The 23,647-nt window shown below is 41.7% G+C and overlaps 1 protein-coding gene across 2 annotated transcripts in view; it reads left to right on the top strand.

The window, feature by feature from the left end:
- The window catches only part of EPB41L4A (erythrocyte membrane protein band 4.1 like 4A), a 251,943-nt gene that overhangs the window by 169,958 nt on the left and 58,338 nt on the right, over positions 1-23,647 (top strand). For both annotated transcript variants that reach the window (XM_082723720.1, XM_082723719.1), the window contains exons 10-12: positions 2,158-2,249; positions 3,535-3,612; positions 9,102-9,223. In XM_082723720.1, coding sequence (XP_082579846.1) covers positions 2,158-2,249; positions 3,535-3,612; positions 9,102-9,223 — 292 coding nt within the window. The remainder of the gene's footprint in view (positions 1-2,157; positions 2,250-3,534; positions 3,613-9,101; positions 9,224-23,647) is intronic.

The following is a 23,647-nucleotide window of genomic DNA, read 5'->3' as shown; positions in this document are numbered from 1 at the left end:
CAAGCAAAGTTATTTTAAAGGAAAATGACCTGTGCATCATATTTTTAGGTAATCCAGTGACCTTAAAAACATGAACCTATTCTCTAAGAAACTCTAATAGTGGTTGCCTCTGGGGAAGGGGATTAGGAACAGTGGTGGGAGAGAGATTTTAGTTATCAGCGTGTATCCATTTTGTTAACTTGTGGCATTTGTACCATGTATATATACTATATACTAAAAGAATAAAAGTAAAAGGGAAAAACCCCTCCATTCTAAGCATTCCCATCTCCTGGTGGGATGCTTGCTTTCCCACCCTCACCCCAGAGATCTTCTGTGATTTCCTGTGTTCCTTCTTCCCCCATTTCTTTTGCTTTTGAGGAAAACCTTTTCTGAATTCATTAACTTTTCTCCCTTATCTCTAATTTTGTAATTCCTACCCCTTTCATGAGTCACTGAAGATTTCTTACCGTGAAAGGCAGTCACCTCCTTTCAAACCCCGCTTGACCTTTCCGGGTCACTTAAGACTTGTGCTCTTTTCCCAGCCTCTTTGACATCATTGCCTCCTGGTCCCTTCTGACCCCTCTCCCTGCATCTTCACAAGCATCCTGGCTGTGATTTTATCTTCACGTACTTCATTCTGTCTCCCTAAACAGTCTCTTTTTGCTCTCGGGTGAAATCATCCGTGTCAGCAGGAATGGCCTGTCCCTTCACCCCAGCGTCTGCATGTTTCCTGCCCCCTTGGGGTCTTTAGTTCCCCATTCCATGGGCACCTCAAAATCCAAATCTCCTGAACGTGCTATCCATTGCCTTGCTGTCCAAATCCCCAACTTCTTCCACTTGCTGTCTTTTATCAGGTAGCATTCCCAAGACAGAAACCTGGGAGTTGTCTAATGTTCTTTGCTCCACTTCACAAGGTTTTGGAGTTACAGGCGGCCTTGCTGTAACACGCATAGATTGGCTCCATTGTCCTCATATGCTTTCATCTTACAAATAAACCTCTAAACTGGGCAGCCTCATTCCAGATGGACTTGGAAGAAATTTCATGCATATAAATATTCTGCCCTTATTAAAAGGTGGGGAGGATCCTTTCAGTGACTCCTCTGCCTTGCCAGTTTTGTGTTTAGACATCCATAGAAACCTCATTCCAGGGACATTTCTGCCTTTGAGACTTGAGTTTGCTCATATTGTCTTAGATAAAAACCAGTAACAGACCTTCACAGGACTTGTGGTTTATTATTTAGTACTTCTATTATATTTTGCTTGGTTTGCTATTCAGTCACCTAAAAAAATAAAGAGTATCTTTGGCCCAATTAGAATGACTTCTTATCTATTAAATGTAGGTAAGTAACCATGGAATTAAAATAATAGTTGAAATTTAATTATACCTGTTGTGTACTTTACATCTGTCATAGCATGTATTTTTCTTTTATTTATTTATTTATTTATTTGGTCATGTCATTTAATTCTCCCAGTAACTGGGTGCAGAATGCAGAAGCTCTGAGACATGATTTGGACATGCTTAGATGATACTGCTATGGTGGTCACTCCTCAGAGGGGCCCCTCTTGAGATTCTTTATGTATCAATTTAAATGGGGCCTGTATAGTCCTTAAAAATAATCCATCAAAGGGGCACCTGGGTAGCTCAGTGGGTTAAAGCCTCTGCCTTCAGCTCAGGTCATGGTCCCAGGGTCCTGGGATCGAGTTCCGCATCGGGCTCTCTGCTCTGCGGGGAGCCTGCTCCTTTCTCTTTCTGCCTGCCTCTCTGCCTACTTACGATCTCTGTCTGACAAATAAATAAATAAAATCTTTTAAAAAAATAATCCAGCTAAGAACTGGATTTATGGGCATTTCCTTTTTATCGGTGGTGTCCTGTTTGGGTGCCCATTTATGATGGAAATGGTTACAGTCCTTCCATGCCATGCCCTTGATCATCCATGGTTGTGTGGTGACAAAGGTGATGCCACTAAGATTTACATGGAACTTACATTTCGTAATTTTAATTAGTAAAGGTGGTTTTAAGGCAACACTCCAAAAATTGTTACCGGGAGATAATTGGTTTTTGTTTTATGTGTTAATAATGTCTCTCTGCTTCCTTGAATTTTTGGTAACTAGAAGGTGGCTGTCACACAAAGAACATTATGGTCAGTAATTTATATTTCTCTCTCTCTTTTCTCTCAGTGCAATGAAACCTCATTCTTTTTTGAAGCTCGAAGTAAGACAGCTTGCAAGCATCTTTGGAAGTGTAGTGTAGAACATCATACATTTTTTAGGTATGTTAATATGAAAGTTTTATGCATTGTTTTAATAAATGAAAATTGATTTGTTTTTATAACAAGAGTTCTTTTCTGTCCACTGTAGAAATTTAGAAGTGTTTCTCCTCTATTAATTTTTTTCAGCCACCTAATTTTCTGGATCATATTAATTCGTGTACACACACACACACACACACACATATCACAGATACCTTCTTCTCTCCTACTACAAGAAAGGGTCAAGGATGTTTATATATAAAGAGTGCAGCTTTGGTAATGGAAATTAAATGTTCTGTGGCTATACTAAATTTGAAATGCCTCTTAGCCATCTAAGTAGAGGTGTGGAGTAGGCAGTTGGGTGTATAGGCCTCTTGGGAAAACCAAGGCTTGTCTTGGTAATTACTAGGTAATTAAGGCAAAGGGACTGGGTGAAGTCATCTGTGGCAAAAGTGAGGAAAGAGAAGCGGATAGCCAAGGATCCTCCCAGCATTTAGAGGGCAGTGAGAGCCAACGAGGGAGTGTAAAGAGGAGTAACCAGGAGTGTGTATGGGAAAATGGGAACTAGGGAGGAAAATGTCCTGGTGAAAAAGAAATTGGCAACTGTGTCGCATGCTCCTTGGAGGTCAAGTAAGATGAGGGTAAAGAGTAGACCATTGGATTGTGGCAATACTTTTGTTTCAGTCCTTATGGTGTAAAGATAAAAACCACATCCTATCAGGTAATATATTAATGCTTTATTTTTTGCTTTTAAATTTCAAGCTAGATTCATTCTTCCCCTAATTCCTATTTGGTGTGCATGAGCACTTCTCCCAAATAGTATGACATTGAAGAAGCATTCTTATACAGTGACCAGTGTCCTTTACAGAGTTTATATTAGGTGAAGGATGTGGCCCAGCAGGTCTGAGACATCACCTCTAAGCCAGTGGGGCCTGGGCCAATGAGCGCCACATGGAAGGTTCTGTTAAAGGTACCCTGGGATGGGAAGTCCCGAAATAAAAGGAAAAGTGAAACACTGTATCAGATTTACCATGAAAAACCATGGCATGGGTAAATCAACATAGTGACAAAATTCTTAACTAGAGAAATTAAGCTGACCTATGTAAAATCCTAGAGAATGGTTGTATTTCAAATATTAGTTTAAAATAACTGATTATTATTTCCTGTCAACATATAGAATAAATAAAATATTTCGACGAGCTGTGAATAAGTGTTGCACTATGTTTTCTCCATAGCTTTTGCTCAAGTGTTGTATAAATACCTGTATTTATGAATTCTTATATAATTTTCTTTTAAAATTTATTAGAATGCCAGAAAATGAATCAAATTCATTGTCAAGAAAACTCAGCAAGTTTGGATCCATGAGTTATAAGCACCGGTATAGGTAAATGGCATTTTTCCTTGGGGAAGGGTGTGTGTGTATGAATAAATAAATATTGAGTTCAGTTGTCCACATGCATGCACATTAAAGTTTATGACTTAAATCTTTTTTCTTTTTCTACAGTGCTCATGAATTTCAAGTGTAACAGTTTATTAAAACTTTCTTGACAGGGGCACCTGGTTGGTGCGTCACTTAGGTATCCTAACTTGATTTTGGCTCGGGTCATGATCTCAGGGTCATGAGATTGAGCCCCTCTTTGGGCTCCACGCTGGGTGTGGAACCTGCTTGGGATTCTGTTTCTCCCTCTCCCTCTGCCCCTTCCCCACTCTCCTCTCTCTCTCTGTCTGCCCTATGTCTAGAAAACAAAAAAATTTGACAAAAACAGCCTTTCAGGTTTAAGTTAGGGCTTTTAGAATGTGGTAAAGTTTATTATCTTCAGACATACATTTCGATACAATTATTACTTCATTTCTAATTATGTTTTTTTTTAAATTTTATTTATTTCTTTGATAGAGACAGATCACAAGTAGGCAGAGAGGCAGGCAGAGAGAGGAGGAAGCAGGCTCCCTGCTGAGCAGAGAGCCCGATGCGGGACTCGATCCCAGGACCCTGAGATCATGACCTGAGCCGAAGGCAGAGGCTTTAACCCACTGAGCCACCCAGGCGCCCATCTAATTATGTTTTGATTATGAAACAAAGTAGATATTCTGAATTGGAGCTGAATGGTGTTCTTTGAACATTGACTTGATCCCCTGTTGTAACACAATGTATACTTTATATTGTGGATCAAATCATGTTTCCTGCTGCATAAAGCCTACATTTAGTAATGCTGTAATTATATCTAAACTTGACTGAGCAGTTACTAAGTGCCATGTATGGTGGTAAATGTTTTTCATTTATTGCTTCATTGAATCATTGCAGTCTTCTTAACGTTATCCTCCTTAATAGGTGAGGAAACTAAGATTCAGAGATGTTGAGTCACTCTTCAAGGTAACACAGCCAGGAAGAAGGAAATGGGGGGTGGTCCCCTTCCTGGCAGTCTAACTTAAAAGGCCTTGCCTTTGGCCATTAGGCAAACGTGAACATGTTGCAGGAAAAGGCTGATTGAGTCTAATACCAGCATTAAAAATGGGAACCTTTGATGTTGTAAAAAAGAACTTGTGTTTCAATTCAATCTGTTAGAGGCCTTGCAAGCCAAGGTATTAGGTGCCCAGAGATAGAAAGAATCTGGTCTAACCACTTCGGTATAAATAAAGCTACAGCATTATTCAGGGAGTGAAAAGCAGGTCCCGGGCCCTGTAAAACTCAGGTAGGGTGTAGGAGTGCCACTAAAGAAGTAGGACACTGTTCTGTCACTTCCACTGGAGACATCGCTAAATGAAATGCTTACGTTGGAGACTTAAAAAATAAAGCCAAGTCAGGTGTTGGTAGGACAGTGATATGCCAAACTTTAACTCCTCTTTTTTAAACCCACTTTTTTGGGTCCTGAATTTGAAATGAGAGATAGTCAATAAAAGAGAGATTAATAATAAATGCTTAGTGCATTAATGGTCACATGTTATTCACTTCGGTACTTGCTCATTTGATGACTTAAAACTTAACTATTATTGGGGCACCTGAGTGGCTCAGTGGGTTGAGCATCTACCTTCGGCTCAGGTCATGATCTCAGGGTCCTGGGATCGAGCCCCACATCGGGCTCTCTGCTCAGTGGGGAGCCTGTTTCCCCCCTCTCTCTGCCTCCTTCTCTGCCTACTTGTGTCTGTCAAATAAATAAATAAATAAATAAATAAATAAATAAATTCTTTAAAAAAGAACTTTATTATTGTATTATAGATGTTCTTGGTATTTGTGTAAAACTGTTCATCGATACTTAAAAATTTAACCTTTGGGTCATTAAGGTTCTTCCCTAGTTAGTGCTATAATTAATGAGGAATTTAAGGAAAGAATATTTACTTTTATACTGAGAAGAGCTGATAGTATTTGGGCTGTTTTTCCAGTTGGGGCATAAAACATTTTTGGGGTTATCAGGAGAATGTCTAAATCTATTTCCCTGTCACTGAAATGAAACTAGTGAAAAGGCATCTGTCAGTGTTCATGCTATTAAAATTGTAATTATGCTGTTTAACATATGCTGTAGTTGGTTTCCACAAATTTACCCATACCTGATTTCTCAAATTTATTGAAATGCAAATGTTGTGGCTACTGGGAATTATTATTAGCAGGCTATTGGATTTTGCATATTAAATATCATTTCTTCCGAGAAAGTAATTAAAGGTAACCTTTGCAGAATTGGAAGCTCTGCTAAATCTGTTCTAATTTTGTGGATGGTATTAACTCCCCAGTAAGTCTTAATGAAACCCAAATCTCCGTGTCTGTGTAGGAAGCATTAACATTACACCATCCCTGAAGAAAGATGTTTCAGCCCCACTGCCCAGAGCTAGGCTCACACAGAGATGGGTTTCTTGACTGCTGGGTGGTCGCCAGCCCGTGGACCATTAATTGTCTAAAGAGGAAAAGCAACCAGCCTTTTACAAACATCATATGGTTACTCCTTTCTTGAAACACTCTGGAGAAACCGTGGAATAAAAGCAGAGTTCTGGAAACATGGGCAGCCCCCTCCTCTACCCAGCAGGCCTTCAGAGCATGGGGGATAAAGAACAGCATGACAAGTGATTGTGGTGTGTGAATGTGGGTGTCTGCTTGTTCTGTGAGTATAATTGTGTCTGTGTTTATAGTGGTGCGTGCGTGATGGAGGAAACCCGAGTTCTACTCTTTATACTCTTTCCTGCATCTTGGGGCTTACAGAATACCAAGAAGATTCCAACATCCTTTAGAAATAGGAATTATTAAGAAGGAAAAAATTCAATGTTTTTAGTGATCTGTGACTGCCAGTCCTTTCAAAAATTCAAGGTTTGTGGGTAAACTGAGCTGAAATCAGAAATCTAATTCTTTTGTTGTTGTTTATTATCAGATAGGAATAATTTGAAATAAGTTCTGATTAAATATTTTGTTATACACTGAGAGCTCTTTCTTTGAGCCCCTCAAAAACTGACTTTGCCTTCACCTGTTAAGTTCTTAGGTGACTCCTGGTTAGAATGAAGGAATGAGGTGTATAGAATTTATACTCCAGAAATGAGAATTAGGCATGAGAAATCCCCCTGGGGACCCAGCTGACCTTCTTATAGGACTGAAATCACATGAACCTCCCACATTTCTTTAAGTGTGGGGGAGACCATGCTCTCACGAGGACCTCTTTTGTGTCAGGTGCTTTAAATGTGTTGCTTTATTTAATCTGTTCAATGACCTGCCAAGGGAGGTGTCATATCCTCATTTATACAGATGAGAAATTTGAGCACCCCCCCAAAATAAAGTAACTGAACGGAAGACCTTGAACTAATAAGTGGCAAAGCTGGGATTTGAGCCCAGATGTCTTTACACTTGTTCCCTCTCCCTTACCCCACGGATTGCCAGTTTTGCCCTCCCCAGCAGAGTGTGTGGGCCAACATGGAAGGAGGCAGGGAAGTGGGTGATTACGGGGGAAGCAAAACTATTTCCTGTCACTACGGAGAGCCACTAGACAGGTATAGGAACTCTAACACTTTACATTGTAAATCTCTATTTTCATCCCATACTTTTTGCTACAAGAAAATAGTAAGAATACTGTCCATGAATATTTCTGCTCAGAAAGAGACTGCTAAGTAGAAATATATTTTCAATGAGGAAAATGAGGCTCCAAGAGATTTTAAAAAGAATCTGTTGAAGACCACACAGTGGTAACAGAGCTGTGATTTAAGCGGGCCTTGTCACCTCAAACCAGACGGCTCCATGTTCTGCCCTTTCTTCTGTGCCACCAGGCTGGGTGACAGCCGTCTGGAGGTCAGAAGACGGACTGTGGTCTGGAGCCCTGTACAGGCTGGGGCAGATCAGTTTATGTTTCTGGACCACAGTTTTATTAATCTTGTAATAGGATTTTCTTATTTCTCCTCTTTTCCTGAGAGAGAAACCATGAGGAAAAATTGAATGATAAAGTAAAATCTCATTATAAAATGCCACCGTGGCCCACATATTGGTTTATATTTTTCGGACAAATATTTCTTCCTCTCTGCAGTGAGGTACATAGTACCCAAGTCTTTCTGATAACAGAGAAAGTCTGTTGTAAGTGGCTCTTATCTCTATACCTCAAACCATTTATAATAATGGAATTCTGCTCTTTATGTGGATTTCTTTCTTTCTTTCTTTCTTTCTTTTTTTTTAGTTTTTCAGGAGAGAGATGTTGCTACTTGTGTTACCTTATGGGCTACCTTTAAAAAAAAATTTTTTTTTAGTGAAAGAAAATCTGTCATAGGTTTTCTCCTCTCCCTTCTGCCTGGTTTCTGTAAACTACTGAACACAAAGCACATTCACAGATAGAATCTGCCATTTAAATTCCCGTGGTAGCTCATACCAAGTGGTGTCCCCAATTAGCCTGATGAGGAGTCCCTTTTATGAGTATTTCAAGCATCTTTTTATTTCTAGTAAAGGTAATTGGGGTAGTCACTAGGGGAGACTTTCACAGAAGCACATAGGAGGTGAATTTTGCTTTCTGAGTCTCCTTTCTTTTGGGGAGAGAGTCACTAATAATTATCCTGTAAATGTAGGAAGAATAAGATTTGAGCCATTAAAAGTCTGTTTTCCTCCCATATGTGGCTCTTTTTGTGATGAATCAAACTAAACATCCAGAAATGTATTTTTCCTGTACCTGAATGATATTATCCCCTGAAAGTCAGGATCACTCATTGGCTCAAATTCAGCAGCTGTGGAATAATTTTTCAGTAAGATGAATGTTCACTGAAATCCAGCAAGCAGAATTGCACAATTGCTCGGGAAGATTACTTGAAGATTAGTCCATTCCCAAGGAGAACTCACCTCCTTGCGTCCTCTGACTCTTTAGAGAAGCAGCACTTTGCATGGGCTTTGGGCTAGCTCTGAATCTTCCTGGGCACTTGATCTGGTGCAAGTGAGGAGAGCATAATACATGGTGGATTATGCCACAGCAGGGTTCGGGTAAAAATCATACCAAGTGGTCCTGTGGGGGAAGGGATGCTTTACAACTTGCTGTGTAAGTACAACCCAGAGATGTACTGATTCACACAGATTCATTGCTGTTGTTTACTTTAGCCCACTGTAATTTATTATTTAGTTGTAGAGCTAGAAGACCATGAGCATCCCCTATTTATAGCTCATCATTCTGCTTAAGTCTAAACCTAACTCCTTTAATAAATTTCTCCGTTTCTCCCTCTGAAAGATCATCCTTCTATCTAACCTAAGACTCTCCTATTAGCCCTTGGTTAACATTACAGTGAGAACCAGTTGAAAACGTGTATATACTCGGGGCCTGCGTGAGTCTGTCCTTTTTTCCCTCTCCAGACACTGTAGATATTCTGAGTGAGCCGGTGCTTAATTTTGTGGCTGTGTGGTTTTATCTGTGCTAACCAAAATGTTGCATTTCCAAGTGGCAGGACAGCTCTGCAAATGAGTCGAGATCTTTCTATTCAGCTTCCTCGGCCAGATCAGAATGTGGCAAGAAGTCGAAGCAAGACGTACCCAAAGAGAATAGCACAAACACAGCCAACTGGTAAGTCACTGAAGTAACTTTGCATTTCTTTTTAGGGTGGTGGTGTGAGATGTGTGCGGGTGGGCATAGCCGTGTAGTTTTCTTTTGTTAATGGTAGAATGTTTCATGTGGCCCTGAAAATGTCCCAGCAATTAGAAATTACTAATAAGTAGACCAGTAGCCTGAATCACCACAACCTGCTTGATGATTATATTTTCTTTTTGAAGAGATTAAATAAAATCCCAACTGAGTAATCTCTTGGCTTGATGTATCTGAGATTAGAACTGAAACTCTTAGCAAACGTTCTTTAAACAAAAAAAAAAAAAAGGGAACACTATTGACGTAACTTAATCTGTACGGAATTCAGTGGACTTTTTGTAATTGTTGGTCTTTTGTTGTGAAATATATGGGCAGGAAAGTGATCACAGTGTACATACATACATGAATATATATGTACACTTGCACATACACACAGAAAATTTAATATAGCCTGTAGCCCCAAAGTCTCCCTCCCCAGCCAGAGACAATCCCCATCTGACTTTGTAATTATTTCCTTATTTTTTGTTATAATTTTAATACCGTGTATCCTTCCCTGAAAAAACAAGTTTATTTTCCCTATCTGTAACGTTATGTGAATGAATCATGATGTGTATTGCTTCTGTTTTGCGTCTGTCACTGCTGTATGCCCTGTGTACTAAAGTGCATTCATTTTTCTTGCTGTGAGTATTCTGTGTTATGATCATTTCTTTATCCATTCTACTATTGATGGGCATCTGGGTTACTCGGATTTTTTTTTTAAATATTTTATTTATTTATGTGACACAGAGAGATCACAAGTAGGCAGAGAGGCAGGCAGAGAGTGGGGGGAAGCAGGCTCCCTGCTGAGCAGAGAGCCCGATGCGGGGCTCAATCCCAGGACCTCAAGACCATGATCTGAGCCGAAGGCAGAGGCTTTAACCCACTGAGCAACCCAAGCGCCTCTGGATATTTTGTTTTAAATGAAGACTACTTCTGTAATAAAACCACCTAATCAGTTTTAAACCATGTTGAATGTTTAGAACTCAAAGAATTGTACTGTAAAGTACAATTACTGAGTTTGATTTACTTTTAGGTCACCCTTGTCTAATACATATTCCATGGACTTTTTAAAAGATTTTATTTATTTATGAGAAAGAGAGAATGCGCACCCTGGAGGGCAGTAGGGGGGTGTGGATTAAAGGAAGAGGGAATAGCAGATTCCACGCTGAGTATGGGGACTGACGTGGGGCTCGATCTCACTACCCTGAGATCATGACCTGAGCTGAGACCAAGAGACAGTTAACTGACTGTGCCACCCAGGCACCCCTGGACTTTCCTCGTATACTGTCTCACTTGAGCCCACAATAACCCTGTGAGATAGGGCAAGGCAGAGAATATGTTCTTATTTTACAGATAACGAAGGCGTGATTCTGGCTGCAGGATGTGGGCAGGACTGGGATAAAAACCTAGCTCTCCTGGTTTTTGTTTTTACCATATTGTGAGAAATGAGTGGAATTTTTACTAACAGTAATCTCTGTCTGAACATTGCATGGCAATTGACATAGCATTGTGACATCCATTGTTTCATTTAATCCTTATGCCAAGTCTGTGATGAAAGTGTTTGCTCTGTAGCTACTAACTGAGAATGTCACCTGACTTACTGTTCCAAAGTTAAATTAGATCTGACTATAGGTCCCTCCCTCTCACTGAGCTGGGAAGAAATTAAATTCTTTTGCAGTGGCAAAAATAAGACATGATTTGCACTTGGTTACTTTGTTACATGAGTATTATCATTATCCCTGTTTGGCTGGTGAGGAAACTAAGATTTAAAAAGATAATTTGTCCAAGATTATATAATAAATAGGTGGCTTAGGATGAAAATTCTAGCCTGAATAGTTAATGTCTTTATCTTAAATTTTTTGTATTTATCTTTGTACATGAATCTTAAATCCCATTTGGATCAAATTTGGTGTAATTAATAATTGAACTTTCAGATCCTATGCTGTGTCTGAATTGCCATGCCTCATGAAATTATCCAGACCATCTTCAAATCAATATTTCATCCTATTCGAGATGGGGGATTCACACTTTCTTTTTATACAAACCTCAGGTAGCTCCTTTTCTTCTAAAAAAGAAGAATACTGCTCTAATACTGTCTTTATGTATAGGTGTGTGGCTCTCCTTGGATGCCCAAATTCCAGAAGATGATTAATTTAGGAACAGGAATTTATGATTTTGTTTCTCTCTCTCTCTCTTTTTAAAAATAGACTTATTTATTTATTTGAGAGAGTGATAGAGTGAGCACAGGCAGGAGGGGTAAAGTGAGAGGGAGAGAGAGTCTGAAGCTGACTCCATGCTGAGTCCAGAGCCTGACCCCAGAGCTCCATCTCAGGACCCTGAGATCATAACCAGAGCTGAAATCAAGAGTCAGCATTTAACCCACTGTGCCACCTAGGTACCCATGTTTTGTTTCGTTTTAAAATTTTTAAAGATTATTTATTTATTTATTTGATAGCGAAATCACAAGTAGGTGGAGAAGCAGACAGGGGTGGAGAGGGGACAGGCTCTCCACTGAGCAGAGAGCCTGATGCGAGGCTCCACCCCAGGACCCTGGAATCATGACCTGAGCCGAAGGCAGAGGCTTTAACCCACTGAGCCACCCAGGTGCCCCTATTACATATATTTTAGATAAGAGTATATTTTCAACATTTTTAATCTAAAAAGGATTAAACAAAGCTGTGTTTAGAAACTAAGACTTTGCTGTGTACACCTTTCACTTTGATTTTGAATTACTTTTAGCCTGACTTACCAAGCCCGGATTCCATAAAACCCTGATATGTTCTGGGATCCAGAGGCGACCCTCCTTGTGATGGTGTGACTGTCCACGTAGCAAATGCCAGTGATGAGGTGTTACAGCTGCTGTCACACACAGGGGGAGGATGTGGTTGAGGCTGGGATTGATGTTGTTCTGCTTTTTCAAATCTTGTATTTTCTTTTTCCTCTAATTCAAATGTACTCTGCTTCGAGCCTCAATTGAACCCAGCTGGTGGTCTCAACCATGCAGACTCTTAAGGTCATGGTGGGGTTCAGACTCAGACCAGAATATTGGAAGAGGGTCCTTCTCTTTTCACCTACATTAGTCACTGCTGTGCTCCTGGTCACAGCCCGCTGGGCCCCAAGAAGATGGGTGGTTCTTTGTGAAACTGGGCTGTGATGTGTGTGAGAGGAAGGGGACTCCGGTGAGCAGGAACTCTGGTGAGCCTGAGGACCTGCTGTGCTTAGCTTCAAGCCTACCTACAGAGATAGAAGATCGAGATCGGAGATCTCACTGCCAGTCCCCCTTGAAGGTGCCGCTGCCTGGGGGAAGGAGGGGATGTTTGAGGGAGTGGCCTTTAGGTCACTGGGTGGCTGCAGCCCTCCGGCCTCTGTTTCCTTCTTAGCCTCTACCGGCAGTCCTTCAGCCCTCCCCTTCCTCCTCCCACACTCCCAGCTCTGGCAGCCTCCTTCCTTAGAAGCTCCCGGTTTCATGGGTTTCATGGGTGGCTGGGCAGGAAAGGAACAATAGCTCTCGTTTTGTTTTGTTTTAATTACTTTTTTTCTGACCCAAGGAAACAAAAATATTACTTTACTAAATGACGTTGCCACAGTTATTTAAATTTTCCTTTAAATATTTTGACAAAGTGGCAACAAGCTGATATTGAGACATAGAAAAAGTTAATTCGATTGTACTGTATTTGGCAAAAATGGGAATTACAGCTTAAACAGAAGATAGGTTTTTTTTTTTTTTTTTAAAGATTTTATTTATTTATTTGACAGAGAGAAATCACAAGTAGGCAGAGAGGCAGGCAGAGAGAGAGAGGAGGATGCAGGCTCCCTGCTGAGCAGAGAGCCCGATGCGGGACTCGATCCCAGGACCCTGAGATCATGACCTGAGCCGAAGGCAGCGGCTTAACCACTGAGCCACCCAGGCGCCCGATAGGTTTTTTTTTTAACTCTAAACAGAGCAGCTATTAATGTTCATAGATTAAATTCTGCTGATATTTTCCCTAAAAATTTTTTTTTAGAACTACAGTTTCAGGAGTTCTAGGTATAAATTCTCACCTCATTTAACATCTATATATAATAAAAACCAAATTGTGTTAGGAGGCCTTTGTTTTTTGTTAGTTTATAACATTGATAGTGCATGATTTGTTACTGTAGGAGACATTCTTTTATTTCTGAAGTTAAAATAATTCAGTCTAACTTAGCGACTACTCCCCTTAACTTGTGTTTCAGTCTTCTGCAAATTTAAAGTGCCTTTTTTTTTTTTTTTTAAACCTCTCCATCATGAGTAATAAATTCCCTGGTAGCAAAAAAGCCATTGTGTTTAGAGTCCACAAAGATTAGGCCTCCGCACCTCTAGGAGGAAGTGCATTCCAGAGTCAAGAGCCCTGCACCCAGTCTGCCTCTGCCCCACCCCAGGAGGGCAGCACCCGGGCAGGCCGCCAGAGCATTCCTGCAAATCTCTAGGGCTTCAGAGGGAGCTTGGGGGTAAAGCAGGAGGCGAGAGGGCAGGAAGGAGAAGTGCATATTTGTACAGCCCTTTCTCTGACAAGGCCTTGGCAGCTCACATAGGTGGGTTCCTGTCAGAGGAGAATCGGCTCTAAGTAGGCAGTGCGGACAGCATATTTGGCTGTAATCCATAATTAGCTGGAAGAAAAAGTATGGGGTGAAGCCATTTGCAATGGATAAACAATGCTGTGATTGTTAGGTTCTTAACCATACCGCACTGATGAACAGAGAAATAAATAGTTGCAGTGTAGTCTTTGGACAACTGAAAAGCAGGATCTGCCGACATGTTGGCATTCCCACTCAGTCTTTGTGGAAAAGACTGCAGACACACTGCCCCGGGGCTGACAAAAATGACTTCTGAGTGAGGTTGGTTTGTGCTGGTTCGTAAGCAGACAGCTGCTGCTCAAGCCAAGCCCCTTGTTTCTATGCAGGAGAGTGGACCTGGTGTTGCCAAAACTTCTAGTGTTTTGAGGGAAGAATAAAATTTTGCATATTTATGTAAACTTAGCAGAATTTTGAATACTGGCCATTTCATTTTATTTTATTTTTTAAAGATTTTATTTATTTATTTGACAGAGATCACAAGTAGCCAGAGAGGCAGGCAGAGAGAGAGGAGGAAGCAGGTTCCCTGCTGAGCAGAGAGCCTGGTGTGGGGCTTGTTGTGGGGCTCGATGTGGGGCTCGATTCCAGGTTGCTAGGATCATGACCTGAGCCAAAGGCAAAGGCTAAACCACTGAGCCACCCAGGTGCCCCTGGCCATTTCATTTTAAAAGACAGTCTCTTGTGTGCTAAGGTGGAACCTCCCTGAGGTCCAGATGTGGTGGGAGGGCTGCCTCTTTGGAACCCTGATTCACAGCTGGTGTGAATGGCTGAGCCACCTGCTCCTGGGGTTCACTGTAGGCTTCCCAGCAGGCTTCCCAGCATCCCCTGTGAGCATCACTAGATGGGGTTCAGTACTCCATGACTGCCAGCACAAGCATTTTTCTGTTAGTAGGTTAGTTGGCCCCAGCAGGGGCTGATGGTGCCATGTAGCTCTGGACCTCACACATGGGGAGCTTACCAGCATCCACTGGTAATCTGAAGCGGATGCAGCCCAGAGCAGGAGACAGAAGAATACTTCGGTAGAGTGAAGATGGTTTCATTTGATGCCATATAGAGCTCTGGGCTGTTGAGAACTAGTCATGTCAGGACAGTAATGGTCATTCACTGAATACTCCCTGTGATTGGCACATTGTGTGAGATGTGATGTTAGCAGAAGCCCAGCTTGGCTTGTGGTGATCAGAAATATGTGTTAAAAGGCTTTGTAAAGCAGAAAGGCAAGCTGTGTGAGCAGAAACCAATGTCAGACTGGGGCAGGTTGATCTGGTGAGCTGCCTCTGATAAATTCAGGTTTAGCCCCTGTAGCCCATGTCCTAACCATGCAATGTTCTGAAGACATTTAACCAGCCAGAGCCTCAGTTTCTTTATCTGTCAAATGGGGATATTACCCCCTTGCCTCACAGGTTGTTCAGGGGGTGCTGTCTGAAATGGGCAGAGCATAATGTTGAGCACATGTAGGGCTTAGTATATTTTGAGTTTTTCTCTACAAAACCAAAGGAACTCTCTCTTACACATTGTGGACCAGTCGGGAATCCCCTGGTCAGTCTGAATTGTGTTTACCATGTAGCATCAGTGTCACATCCAGAGGATAATAAGATTATATGGAGGAGGTGTGGCCTTTTGAGGGTGATGGTGGAGAGCAAATGGGGCTTCAGAAGGAAATTGGATACCCTTTATTCTAGAAGGTTTTATATAGACAGGGTGTACGGGAAGTGGGCAGGTCATAGTGCTGTGTGTGTGTGTGTGTGTGTGTGTGTGTGTGTAGGTTTCTCCTGCCTCGCCTACCTCCAGATCTCTGGGTATTCCAGGGCAGCTGCTGGCAGGCAGTGTTACTAACCCAGGCTTGGGGGATATTCTGCCAGTTGTGTTCCTCCTCCTCAGAGTAGCCAGATTTCTTCTCTGATTTTTATCCTCTACCCCATGTTGAACACTCTCCAGCCACACTGGGTGATTCCATGGCCATGAATTGGGAACAACAGATTCTTTACAGTGAATTCATAATCCGATGGGATTGTGTAATAGTTTTAGAACTCAGATAATCATTCCGACATCTGTGTAAAGGTGGTTTCTCCTATTTGGAGTAATTAGTTGCTAGGCCTACCCACGTGCATTTTTCATGTCAAGCAGACAATGGGAATTGATGACAAAGGGCAAAGAGCAAAGTGCTCAGGAGAGGAAAGGAGAGTTGTTGAATGAGGAATAAATGGAAGCCAGGGCTCTGGATCCAGAATTTTGCAAGTTTAAGTCCCAACCTCAAGACGTTATTAGATCTGCTATTTTACTTATACAATATGAGCAGACCTATTGCCGTGTTTGTCATTACAGAGACTGGAAACTACCTGAATATCCATTAGTAGAGAATTGGCCTAATAAAAGAAAACTTGTGTAACCCACAGAAATACCACGTCCCTTTTACAAGAAATCTGAGGGCATCATTTGATTCTGTGTTGGTCTAATTCTGCAGTCCTCCATCATCTACCGTGAAAGGCTGGGTTCCCTGAGGAGCTCTGCAGGGAGAGCAATTGTTCATGACTGGCAGTCACTGAGCATCACTGTGTGCCTGGCACTATACTAGGCACCCCACAGATAGTATTGCACTCTTTTTTTTTTTTTTTTTTAGAAGATACTGTGACTCATAATGTGTAGTTGACAAGACAGAGGGGGACTTGTCTAGGGCCCCAGGCCTGGAATTTGAACCCAGGTCATTTTAGAGAGGAAAAGCAAAAAGGTGGTACATTTTTGCTCATATGGAGTGATCTCTGGGACATGGTATAAGCAAGGAAAAAAAGTGGGGGAGGGGACAGCAGCATATACTATGCTCCCAGTATATAAAAGTACAGAAATCAGAGATGGGGGCCATACGTACATACATACATACTTGCACAGAGGATACAGGAGAAAGTAGTAACAGTAATGGCTCCAGAAAGGGTTGAAAGTCTGAAAGCCTGGGGAACAGGAATGGGAGACAGGTTTTTTATACATATTCTTTAATAGCATTTGCCTTTTTTTCTTTTCTCTCTCTCTCTCTCTCTCTTTTTTTTTTTAACCATGTTGTACTTTTTAAAAAGTTCTACAGGTAATTGTCGTGATGCGTTGAGTTAGCAAAATGATTTCAGATGCTCATTCAGGTCTCTAATGGATATGTTTTTGAAAAGCTTAGATGAGGACACATACTATGCTAGGAAACATGCCTCATAATTTATGGGGAAACTAACAGAACAGTACAAGATTGATCATATGAAATTCAAAATTCAGGATTTCTACTGTGTTGTAACAGATAATGCAACCCCAAACTTCAAGGCACGGGGCATAAGACATTCATATCTGTTCATTTTTCAAAAATACTTTATTTATTTATTTGTTTGTTTATTTATTTATTTATTTATGTGAGCATGAGGGGAAGAGTAGGATTGGGGTGGAGGCAGACAGAGAATCTCAAACCGACTCTGTATCAAGTGTGTAGCCCAACACGGAGCTCAGTCTCATGACCCTGAGATCATGACCCGAAATGACATCATGAGTCTGATGCTTAACAGAGCCATCTAGGCACCCTCATATCTGTACATTTTAATTCAGAACATTGTATTAGAGGTCATTAAGTCACAGCATGCTTTCTTTCAAAGGAGGAAAACTCAAGGTAGGACCCAGAGTCCTTAGATTAATTATAGGACAGTCACTTTGTACTGGGGGTAAGAAAACTTACGCCCAAAGAGGTAAAATGATTTGTAAGTGCAGCATGTTCTGGAATCTGAAGGGGATCTGCATGAGAGTCACTGGGACTCTGACAAGTGTCTGGAAGAAGATTGTGTCCTGATAGGTCTTTAGGCATTGTGGAGTGTTTGCTTATTCTCTCTGGGTCAGAAGAAGACAGGAAGGGAAGAAATTAGTATACATTTTCATATACGGGAATTCAAACAAGCATTCTGATCAAGACTATTATATGGCTAGTTTTGGAGAGGCTCTCTAGAAAATTTAACAGTGTTAATTTTGTTTGAGAGAGCTGTGATTGTGACACTCCTCCTTCAAGGTAACAAATCAGAATTAGATCTTCTACTGAGATAATGATCCAGATCTGTGATTCCTGCTTCCTTTTTTTTTTTTTAATTAAAAGATTTTATTTATTTGTCAGAGAGAGAGTGAGAGCGGGAGCAAGCAAGCACATAAGCAGGCAGAATGGCAGGCAGAGGCTGGAGAGAGAAGCAGGCTCCCTGCCAACAAGGAGTTTGATGCAGGACTTGATCCCAGAACCCTGGGATCATGACCTGAGCTGAAGGCAGCAGCTTAACCAACTGAGCCACCCAGGCATCCCTCCTGCTTTATTTTTATCCGGACTAGAAGAACTTCTGACAGTCTTAGATTATTTTATTTATTTATTTATTTATTTATTTGACAGAGAGAGAGATCACAAGTAGGCAGAGAGGCAGGCAGAGAGGGAGGGGGAGCAGGCTCCTTGCTTAGCAGAGAGCCTGATGCAGGGCTCGATCCCAGGACCCTGGGATCATCACCTGAGCCGAAGGCAGAGGCTTTAACCCACTGAGCCACCCAGGCGCCCCTTAAATGATCTCTTGACTAATTATTTAAGCAGCTAGCTGCCTGGAGAAGTTACGTAGTAAAGTAGGAGGAGAGAAAAAGGTACACTGATTCAAGTAAATTTGAATTCCTGGTCTAACTTGGCTGTGACCTGTGACGCGTCATTCAGCATTCTGATCTGTCATCTCATTCTCCATAAAATAAATGAACTGGGTACGTAAACACTAGAGGTCCCTCTTATTCCTTTTTTTAAAAGATTTACTTCTGGAGAGAGGGAGTGAACACTGCACTGGGTTAGGGGCAGAGGGACAGAGAGAAGCCTACTCCCTGCTGGGCATGGAGCCTGACTGGGGGCTGGATCTCACAACCCTGAGATCATGAGTGGAAATTAAGAATTGGACTCTTAACCCACTAAGCCACCCAGGTGCCCTGAGATCCTTCTTCTTGCTAAAAGTCTCTCTTCTTTTCTTTGGCTTCTTTGTCATAGAGTTAAAAGGACCAAACATGAAAAAAGATTTTGGAAAGCTTTCTTCAAAAGTTTTTTAATTTAATCATCATTTCAGAAGACTTAATGGGCTTGTGAAAACTGTATTTCAAGATCACAAAATACATTTTTCTCACTGGAAATACACAGTTTTTTGCACACTTCTATATACAGAAGTATGGTTGGTTCCTCAAAACTTGAGTTCCCAAATGAAATTCTTACTGACAAACTGAATAAAATTAATTGCAGCAAGCTTTGCATTAATATACTTTTTCAAACTATTCTTTTAGTCAGAATTGACCAGATGAATCTGGATTTTACCTCTTTGGTTAACTCATGGTTAGAAATTAGTACTGCCTTGCTGGGTACACAGAGAAAGGGGCCTTTCTGGACAGGTTTTTGCATGGTGTTGTTTCTGTTTGACTTCTGTGTGACTATAACTGAAGTTTTTTTTGTCTTTTTGTGAACCTACTTGTTCTGTCAGAAATCAGCAGCGTGAGTTGTTTCCACATTGGCAATTGTTTGTGGTCACAGTTCCCGAGTCCCTGCCTTGATTTTACAAACCATTCAGATGAATTTTTCTGTTTTTTCACCCCTCTTTCTTTATAGGTAGAGGTTCAAGGGTGTCTGTCAACTGCTTGAGATTGTTTTGAGATGGATGTCCTCCTAGGCAGATGGCATCTGAGGGTGTCCCCTGTTTGTTTTACTCTCAGATTTAGGTTTCACAGTGATTTCTCTGTCAGCATCTTCTTCAGATTCTGTTAGAGAGTATCTGGGATTGATTTCCGTCATGTGCTTTCCTTACTTACTGGTATCAATGTGAAAAATGGTTGAGTTCCTAGAGTTTAGGTATTTTGGTTGGTCTAGGGAGAGGAGGTGAAGTGAGGTAAGGTAAAAAAAGGAACTACCTTCACTGTGGAGCAGGTGCCGTGGTTGGCACTTTGAACAATGCACGATGCAAATCTGGGACCAGGAGGCCTTACTCTCTTCTGTCTCCCAGGGTGAGAATGGGGCATCTGAGGAAACTGCCCATTTTCCTTCTCCAGAGAAGCTGGGATCGGAGCCCAGATTATGAGTCACTCAGCTGGGGAGAGCCACCTCTTTTGAGTCTACTGTTACAGCCCAGGTTCCAGGCACACCCATAAACAGAGAACTGGGTTCACAGAGAAAGAATAGAGGAGACACACTGTGAGAAACACCAGAGGACCACGCAGCTCTGAGAAGAGAATGAGGGTAGGAGACAGGAGCCATGAATTCTAATCCTTGAGGTCCTGCTGTGTCTTGAAGATGAATCCCTAATTTGAGGTGGTTTCCTTGCACCTGAACAGTGGATAACGTTACTTCTTTTGGTAACCCCATGGGGAAGGTGGGTGGTATTCTCATTTTACCCATGAGGAAACTGAAGCTTAGAAACACAAAGTACTCATTCAAGTTACACAGATCCTAAGAGCAGTGTCCAGATGTGAACCCGGGCGTTTGGTGTATTAAGGCATCTATTTGGAAAGTAAATGGAAAATAAAAGAGGCGAAAGGCTTCAAATTATTTGAAAATACACATCTCCAGATTTTCCCACTTACATGATTTCCTTACTTACTGGATCAACTTGTTTCCACAGATAACTCTGGAGAAGACAGTACGTTCTGCTAATTTATAGAGGAGCAGCAGGTCAGTCTGCTGCTATATCAAGGCATTTTTTCTTTTTAAGTTCTTTGGGACCTTTTCTTAGAAAAGAGGGGGAAAGGCAGGAACAGTGTTAACTGTGAGAAGGAGCAGGTAGATCACATAGGCAGGTGTATATTTGTTCAAGACTGTTTTCCTTAGTTGGCCCTCTTTTCTATTCTGCCTTGAAGCTGTTGTTTATTTTCATTCAATAAAAGATTTCTTAATATATAGCAAGTCTGGTTAGATGTTCTCTAAAAAGTTATTATTTTCACTCTTCCCATGAGTGTTTAGCATTCCACGCATAGCTACCAAGATTAGAAAAGCAAGCAAACCTAAAGGCCTGTGGTATATTAAATATCATAGCTTTAGTGAGTTACCATTATACTTTTTTCCACCTTTCCATTTCCTTTCATCAAGAGTTTATTGAGCACCTCTCTGGCATAAGACTTGTGATATTATGATTTAGAGTAAGAAATACGTATTTGTTCTTTATTCTCTTTTCTGGTTTCTGGTGCAGCTCCTAAAACCATTGGAATTTCCTAAGTGATAAGAGCACTAAAGGTAAAGGAGCATCTTTTGTTATTCATAGCCAGCCCCTTTTAGCCACACCTGAGTTTGTGTGGGTGAGGTGAATTCTGGGAAGTCCCTAAAGATGGAGGCTGGTTGCCAGGGGGAACCAACCATAATTAAGGAGTTGGAATTTTCAGCCCCACCCCATGACTTCTGGGGAGAAGAGCAGTGTTAGAGTTTGAGTGCAATCAGGGATAGTCAACGGTTTCATCAGACATTCTTGCTTATTGAAGCCTCCGGAAACACCCAGAAACACCCAGAGGGTGGGGTTCTGAGGGGTGGGTGAATTCGTGGAGTTGAAGTGAGTGGTGCTTAGGGCCCTTTCTTATACGTTGCCCTTTTGCAGCTTTTCCATTTGGCCATTTTTGAGTTTCATCCTTTTTTAATGAACTGGTGATCTAATAAGTAAGTTGCCTCTCTGAGTTCTGTGAGGAGGGGGCAGTCTTGATGGACTGAGGCGTCAGCCTGTGGGATCTGACATCTCTGGGTAGATAGTGTCAGAATTGAGTTAAATTGAAGGCCACCCAGTCAATGCCCTCTGAGAATTGAAATGCTTGTAGCTGTTGCATAAAACATGCAGTGGAGACCCTTTTCCACAGAGCATAGAAAAGTGAATAAAACTTGGCCCCTGGACTAGGGAAATTAGTCATAGAAAATAATAAAGTGCTTATTTTATGCTTATTAAAAGCCAAGCACTGTGTTAAGCACTTTATTTATTTATTATTTTTAATTTTTTTACTTTAAGTAGGCTCCACGCCCAATGAGGGGCCTGAACTCAGCAATCCTGAGTTCAAGGGTTGCACACTCCACTGGCTAAGCCAGGCACCCCAGGCATTTCCTATGAATTACCTAATTCTCATTCAATAAATTGTTGGTGAAACCCTCATTTTATTGATGAGAAACCTGAGGCCCAAAGGGAATTAAGAACTCATCCAAGCTCACGCAGGCGGGTAAATTAGCAGAGTTGAGAAGCAGATGTGGGTTTGTCTGACTTCCAGTCTTGCGCCCTTAACCACTTTATCCAACTAGAGAGGTAAAAGCTGTGCTCCCATGCGGGTAGGATGTTCCAGTGTCATAGAGCCGAGTTCTGAGAGAGCTGCAGTGTTCAGGAGGAGCATCTGCTCATGACTGGAGGTAATCTGTGGTTAAGGCAGTGGGTTAGGAGAAGGCTGGCTGGATGAGGACGGTAGTTGTCAGGCTGGGTTCTGCAGCTCGGGGGGGGGGGGGGGGGGGGGGGGAGATACCAGTGGACTTCCTTGAGGGCTCTGTGGATACAGACAGTTTCGATTCAGTCACTTTTCAGATTCTCTTTCCTGAAGGGAGTGTGCCTGCTGTATGTAGTAGACTTGCTGGCTCTTCTCTGCAGCCTACCTTTTTTTAAAAGTTTTTGTTTATTTTTTATTTTTTCAGCGTAACAGTATTCATTGTTTTTGCACCACACCCAGTGCTCTATGCAATCTGTGCCCTCTCCAATAGCCACCACCTGGATCCCCCAACCTCCCCCCCGCCCGGCCCCTTCAAAACCCTCAGATTGTTTTTCAGAGTCCATAGTCTCTCATGGTTCACCTCCCCTTCCAATTTCTCCCAACTCCCTTCTCCTCTCCATCTCCCCTTGTCCTCCATGCAATTTGTTATGCTCCACAAATAAGTGAAACCATATGATAATTGACTCTCTCTCCTTGACTTATTTCACTCAGCATAATCTCTTCCAGTCCCGTCCATGTTGCTACAAAAGTTGGGTATTCTTCTTTTCTGATGGAGCCATAATACTCCATAGTGTATATGGACCACATCTTCTTTATCCATTCGTCCGTTGAAGGGCATCTTGGTTCTTTCTACAGTTTGGCGACCGTGGCCATTGCTGCTGTAAACATTGGGGTACAGATGGCCCTTCTTTTCACTACATCTATATCTTTGGGGTAAATACCCAGTAGTTCCAGCCTACCTTTTACCAATGGACCAAAACAAAGGCAGACCTTTTCCTCATCTGGAATCTGTTCTACTGTTTTGTCCTTAAATGATAAAAACCTCCTGAGTTAGTGTCTGGAAACTAAATGGCCTTAATTATTAAACAACACCTCCTTTTCTTTTTTCTTTCTTCTCCCCTCCTTTCTTCTTTTCTCACCTCCCCTCTTCTCTCCTTTTTTCCCCTTATTTTTTAAAGATTTATTTATTTATTTCAGAGGGAGAGAGTGAGTTGGGGGGAGGCAGAGGGAAAGAGACAGGGGAAGCAGACTCCCAACTGTGTGGATAGCCTGATGACACAGGCAGGGCTGGATCCCCCAGGACCCTGAGATCATGACCTGAGCTGAAAGCAGGAGTCAGACATTCAAACTACTGAGCCACCCAGGTGTCCCAGTGACACCTCCTTTTCTAAGTCATTTCTTCATTTCTTCATTTGGACAAAACTGAAGGAGGACCCAATTGATTTGTCATCTGATAGAACATTTGAAATAATTTTAAAGATGTTTTATTTATTTACTTGACACAAAGGGAGAGAACACAAGTAGGGGGACCAGCAGGGAGAGGGA

Source organism: Mustela nivalis (genome assembly GCF_964662115.1).
Source record: "Mustela nivalis genome assembly, chromosome: 3".
NCBI classification, from domain to species: domain Eukaryota; kingdom Metazoa; phylum Chordata; class Mammalia; order Carnivora; family Mustelidae; genus Mustela; species Mustela nivalis.
Note: the sequence above shows the minus strand (reverse complement) of the source record. Positions and strands in the feature narration are given on the sequence as shown.